The sequence below is a fragment of the Arachis ipaensis genome, chromosome B02 (assembly GCF_000816755.2).
Source record: "Arachis ipaensis cultivar K30076 chromosome B02, Araip1.1, whole genome shotgun sequence".
In the NCBI taxonomy this organism is placed as follows: Eukaryota; Viridiplantae; Streptophyta; class Magnoliopsida; order Fabales; family Fabaceae; genus Arachis; species Arachis ipaensis.
The window spans coordinates 96,229,132-96,235,317 of NC_029786.2; the positions used below are offsets into that span (position 1 = coordinate 96,229,132).

The 6,186-nt window shown below is 31.2% G+C and overlaps 2 protein-coding genes across 6 annotated transcripts; one reads left to right on the forward strand and one right to left on the reverse strand.

The window, feature by feature from the left end:
• LOC107628498 (wound-induced protein 1-like) lies at positions 172 to 1,071 on the forward strand. Its single transcript, XM_016331147.2, has one exon. It carries the CDS (start codon positions 356 to 358, stop codon positions 824 to 826), a length of 471 nt encoding a protein of 156 aa, XP_016186633.1. The 5' UTR covers positions 172 to 355; the 3' UTR covers positions 827 to 1,071.
• On the reverse strand, positions 2,806 to 5,106 carry LOC107625841. Of its 5 annotated transcripts, none has more exons than XM_021116238.1 (3): positions 4,872 to 5,106; positions 4,339 to 4,434; positions 2,806 to 4,239 (listed from the first exon to the last, which is right to left on the reverse strand). In XM_021116238.1, exons 2-3 carry the CDS (start codon positions 4,408 to 4,410, stop codon positions 2,914 to 2,916), a joined length of 1,398 nt encoding a protein of 465 aa, XP_020971897.1. In that variant the 5' UTR covers positions 4,411 to 4,434; positions 4,872 to 5,106; the 3' UTR covers positions 2,806 to 2,913. The 5 variants fall into 5 exon arrangements, with proteins under 5 accessions (XP_020971897.1, XP_020971896.1, XP_016184057.1 ...); XM_021116237.1 differs by having other exon boundaries at positions 2,806 to 2,995; positions 3,029 to 4,434; positions 4,872 to 5,105; XM_016328571.2 differs by having other exon boundaries at positions 2,806 to 3,308; positions 3,444 to 4,434; positions 4,872 to 5,104.

The following is a 6,186-nucleotide window of genomic DNA, read 5'->3' on the forward strand; positions in this document are numbered from 1 at the left end:
CTACCAGCACTTTGACTAATTTTATACCAGTCAAGTCTAGACTTAAATATAATTTAAAGAAAAAAAATACAAAATAATATAGGTATAAAAATAAATACATTGAGTTACAAAACTTCTAAAATTTGAAATTCAGTCTTATTAGTTAATACCCCCAATAATTTATTATTCAATTCCTTCCACAAAAAGCTAAGGTACTAAGAATTGGACATATATCTCCCTCCTCAGGCCTATAAATATACATGAATCCAAAGCCATATTCTCCATGCACACAAGAAACTAATTAGAGCCACTTCCTATATCCAAAAAGAGAGGCACATATTATTAGCCCCTTAATTTCCATATAGGAAACCAAGAAATGGCACCAAAAAACAAGTATGATGAAGCTTCTTGTGTTCAAAACAAATCCATAGTTGAGTCTCTATACAAGGCACTTCTTGGAGAAGGCCAAATGGAAATGGTTTCAAAGGTGCTAGCAAGTGATCTTGAATGGTGGTTCCATGGCCCCCCAGAATGCCAACACATGATGAAGGTCCTCACTGGTGAAACAGCACTCAACAAAGGCTTCAAGTTTGAGCCTAGAAGCTTCACATCCATAGGAGATTGTGTTATCACTGAAGGGTGGGAAGGACAAGCCTATTGGGTTCATGTTTGGACATTGAAGAATGGCTTGATTACTCAATTTAGGGAGTATTTCAACACATGGCTTGTTGTTAGGGATTTGAGTCCTCCAAGGTGGGAGATCAAGCAAAATAGCTTGACTCTCTGGCAGAGCCAGCCTCGCGATTTGTATCGTAGGTCACTTCCGGGGCTGGTTCTAGCCATTTAGTACGTATTTAGATTTTTTGTCTATAATTTTTAGACTATAATTTGAGAAAAAAAAATTATAAAAATGTAACTTTTGAACTAGCCATAGTTCTAAGAAGTCTCAATTATTGAAAAATGTATCATAATTTTTTAGGTACAAGTTATGGTTGTGCAACTTGTGTGTACTTGATTTTGTCATCTAAGGACATATGATTGTGGCCCCTATAGTCTACATGGGTTAAACATAAATGTAGTAGTTTTGCCCAACTAGAATGAATTTTCATGCATATATTTAGGTTGTGGACTATGGACAATGTTAATTTTTAGAACAAATGGTATTAAACATTAAAGTAAATTACTAAATTTTAATATTGTATTTGGCAAGTAATTCAAAATAACCATAAAGATATTGAGACAAAAATAAGACATCACTTTCATGTCTCTATGTTTATTGTTTCCTAGTGTTTGAGTGGACAAAAAAAATTGAACAATTTTCTTATAAAATAAAAACAATAGAAGTATAATTTTGTGTCTTTTCTCATAATAATACAAATAACATTACTTTTTAATAAAAATAATAGTTAAGTTAAACCAAAATCAAAATGTGTGTTTTTCATGTCATTGCTTTGTTTAATTTATTTAATTTGTTGCGTTGCCTCTTCCTCCTTCTGGAATGACAATGGTACTTGGCGGTAACATCAATGTAATAGAAATGAACAAAAAATCTAAGCAAATTGCAAATGCAGAAGCCTTATTTGACTTTGATGATGAGCCAAAGGGGTCACAAAATGGGGCCACATTTTTTAATAAATTAGTTAATTTGGCCAATTTTGTCTCGAAAATGGTGCCTAAATTTTGGCGGATATATAAAAATAAAAAGAAAATGTCTTTTTGTAATTTGTGAATTACTTTTTGTATGTGATATTCAGAGTATTATTTTGTTAAAATGCCAACCAAGCAATAATTCTGAACTTTTGTTGCTTCTTTAGGAAAGGCGAATAATTGAATTATTGAAAAGGGAAATCATTGGATTCAACAAGCTTCCTAATTCCTATTAATTAAGGACATAACTACACTTTTCTGCAAGACACAATTATTTAGGCCAATTGAACATAATAGAACTTTTTGACTTCTTTTTGGCAGGAATTTTAATATAATTGGACTATTTTTTCTTAATCTTTTGATATAATATAGGAAAGCCAAAAAAAATAAATCAATGGTTATGAGATCTCAAGGAGTGTCCCTTTCCCCTTTAAAAATGAACAAAAATACTATTTGATCATTAAAATCAGTCACTAATATATTTGTATATAAATATATGTAGTTTAATTTATTTTTTATGTATATTTATATTCTAACATGTATTTTATACTAATGACTAATTTTGATAGTTAATTTTAATATACATATAGCATAGTTGAAAAATAAAACGTAAGATTTTTAATCTTTTGGATTTGCTTTTTCTAATTACCTTTACTAATTGACTAAGAAGTTATTGCTTATATTTGGTTGAACTATTCTTAAAGTTACTATAATTTTTTATAAGTCTTGTGAAACTAATATTTAAAAAAAAATTTATATCAATAAACAAACACTTGAAAAAGAGTTATATAAGATTTTGATTTTTTTTGTTGGACCACTGTGGAGAGCTTTCGACCATTGTAGTAAGTTAATGAAACCTTAACAATGCTGACTCTTAAAAGGACCAATACCTGAAAAAGAGAGCTATATCGAGAGTCAATACTTAAAAAAAATTTTAAAAAAATTTAAGACTTTGAAATCTCCCACCATATAAACTAATTTTTGTGGTGATGGTTCTCCCAAAATTTTATAGTTCATTACATAAGTTTATTCAAATTTTTAGTTGATCTTTATAATTTAGCTTAGTGAAATTTATATGATTTTATATATTTCGATAAATTGTTTTAGTATAAAATTACAAATGTAGTCAATCAAAATGATCTGAATAACGATCTCATTATAAATCAAAACAAACACCTGTCATAATAATGGCTATAAAGCCTCATCACATTTGGTTATGAAGACAGAACACAAATACAAAGATATGTTGAAACTAGACATGTATACATAACACAAAATTTTCCCTCCTCATGTTCTTCTAATGACACTATCTTCCACATTAATTCTCAGTGCAATTGGAGCCTCCATAACATGATTTTTCTGTTTCTCTCCAGAATAATAATGATGATAATCGGAGTACTCTTCAGAGCAAACCTTATTAGACAAACTAGGACTGCTCCAAAGTGAAGAAGAATTGAACATTCCATGATTCTGATTTTTGCATGAGAATTTATCTTCAACTATGTCATAGAATTCCACTGTTCTAACTTCTTGTGCAAGAGAACACCAACAACACAATAGCCATTGCATGCAATCTCTAACATTTTGATTCCCACAACAAAGTTTACTATTATTATTTGGTGGCAAATTGAACCTTTTCCTCATTTGAATCCTCCAATATCCACCATAGAGTAAACCAAAAACTGAAAGCAATATACCAATGAACCCCATGATTCTTCTTAGATTCTCATCATCAATGTGCAATGCAGCAAGATTAAAGATGCAAAAGGGTGCCATACAAAATAGAAAAAAAGTTGAAATGTGAACATAAATGTTACCAAAGTGAAGCCTTTTCATGTTCCTTCCAAAAGTGCAAAAACCACAGAAGAGTGTTTGGTATGCAACAGAAAGATTTTGCTTAAGATCAAATAGCCCTCCTCTCCATTCAGGTGCATACTCAATAACAACAAGGCCATGATCATTTCTTGATGCAAAAGAAAAGCTCATTTCGGACGGTAATCTTGAACTGGTTGAACAATGTACTTCATCAGATTCATATTCCTTGCCTAGAGGGCTAACAAAGCAGTATAGTCCTGCGAAAATTGGAGCAGCAATTGCGATCGAGATGCATATACCAACTCCAACGGCCGGCCTTTTAGACCGGTCGAACCCTAAATTAAGGCTGCATAATGCATATTGAGCAAAGCAATTAACATGGAGTAATACAATAACAACCATCATGTGGAAAAATTCATGAGGCTTGGGATTTCCATTCTTGCAATACAAGTTTCTGAGGATTGTTATGTCTTCTTGTTTCCACCTAAGAAGAAGAACAAGATGGTAGAATCTCTTCGGATGTTGGTATAGACACATGAGAGTGAATAGAGCATTGAGGATTTGGTTGTTTGCTTCAAACCATTCATCTCTTTGGGATTTCTTGGTGAGGATTCTGTTTAGCATTCCTGTCATAACTAGGAAGAGAATCGCGCCGGAGATGATGACACAAGTTATCCATAGAAGAAGTGCCATGTTCAAAGGATTCTTGATCCATTGCTTGCAAGTTGTGCTAATACATGACCAATCAATCTTCTTCTTGGAAAAAATAGCATTCTTGAAAGGATTCATAAGATTTTCCTGTAAAAAATGTGAAATGAGTCTCTGAGGTTTGAACATGTTGGAAATAATTCTCAACATTCTGTTGTTCAGTTTTTGATGAAGCCTTTCATCATTAACCTCAAGAAAACCATTTGGGTTTTGAGTTTCATCCAAGGTTGTTTCTTGCAAGCTTTGTCCAATCACTAGCATGAGTCATAATAATGACCTGATTATCTGCATTGAAGAAGTCCATAAAAGATTCAAAGCTGATTGAATGAAACCTCAAAAAGTGGATGCTATTCCAAGAAGCATTACTTGTGCAAGTTTGAGGTTCAGAGAGGATAAAGTATTTATACTTTGATTGCTACTTTCCTTGGATTATAAGACTTTCTCCCCTAAAATGATTCTCATATCAACAATGAAACTCAAATTCTCGTACCTACAATATACAATATTGTTTCTTACTAACTCTGCTAACCATCTTTCGAAAATTACATCAAGAGGCAGCTACATTTGCTAAGAAGAAATTGGAAGCAACAAACTTTCAAATAAACATGGTTCATAGAAACACAAATTGCAGCTATATATATATATACATGTTGAAAAATAAACAAAAGAAAAAAAAGGTAATATCCAATACAAGTGAGGTTGGTGGAGGGACTCATACTTACCAATTTGGTGTCAACCCAGTTTCCTTAAGCTCTACATAGTACATACCACAATAATGCTGCAACAAAATTCAGAGAAGAAATAATAATAAGGGTGGATGAAGTGAGAGAAACATGAATTTCAACGTGGAAAAGCAAAATAAAGTGTGATGTATATAAAATTTGCAACGGTTCTTGTTGAAGCAAAAGCGGGAATATGTTTGAACTTTTATTCAAAAAAGTAAAAAGCATTCGGTGGAGTGGTGGACCCTCCTTTTGATCATATGCCAAAATTTATTGATTGGTGTAAATGAAAATATTTAGTACTCAGTTTGTTTATGTACAGAATTAACAAGTTGATGATAAGATTCAATATTACTTGAAATATGAATTAAGAAAAAAGAGAAATTATTTGTAACATATATAAGGTTGTATCATATAAGGCTGTGGTCACATATTCCTATTCCTCTGTATATTATTTGCTCTTGAAAAATAATTTAAAATCAATTAAATGAAATAAGGCTGTGGCCACATATTTTTGTTCTTTTGGGGCTTAAGTTTTTTTTTCTGGTATGGGGGCTTAAGGTTTTTTTTATTACAACAAGAATCAAGCCAAGATTAGCCCAATGAAAATGGACCAGCATGATTTGCTAACAAAAATATCACATTATTTAATTTCTTGACCTAATGTAATATGATCACAATAACTAACTTGACTTAGTTTAATAGTTAGTTTATTAGTCTATTTAAGTAAGTATCAGGATTTAAATTGTACCTTGTGTATGCAGCAACTAATTAACAAATAGCAAACCTTTAAATAAAATTCATTAAATCTGCAACGGATTAATCTTTGACCTGTCATACGTTGAAAAAAAGATAATATGATCACATTCCTGAAAACTTTTTGCTTTGGTAAGTGTAATTATGACACTGTAGAGACATTGCAATTTTACTACACCCGTTAGTTATAGCAATTTTGAGGTGGTATTTTTGAATCTATAATTATAAAGCTCAAAGATCAAACCATAATTTGTATAATGCAAAATTGTCATATAAGCTGTAAATTTATTGATTAGAACTGTAGATTTTAGTTTAGAATCCTAATCATTTTGTATGATGTTTATTAACAAAAACCCAATTAGTTATCTAACTGTTCTATTTATGGATACAACATCCATTGCTCCACAAGAGTAAATTGATATTCTAAATAGATTATAAACATTTCAAGCTTCATTATTACGTAATAAGTAACAATATATATGTCTCTTGATCTATCTATTGTTAGAAGTAACCTAGTTTGCCAACTAAATATTTTTTCTTCGTAAAAAGAATAATTTTG

Bases quoted from the DNA above. Each gene is read 5' to 3' on its own strand.
- LOC107625841 (XM_016328570.2), bottom strand. From the start codon at position 4,410: ATGCTAGTGATTGGACAAAGCTTGCAAGAAACAACCTTGGATGAAACT.
- LOC107628498 (XM_016331147.2), top strand. From the start codon at position 356: ATGGCACCAAAAAACAAGTATGATGAAGCTTCTTGTGTTCAAAACAAA.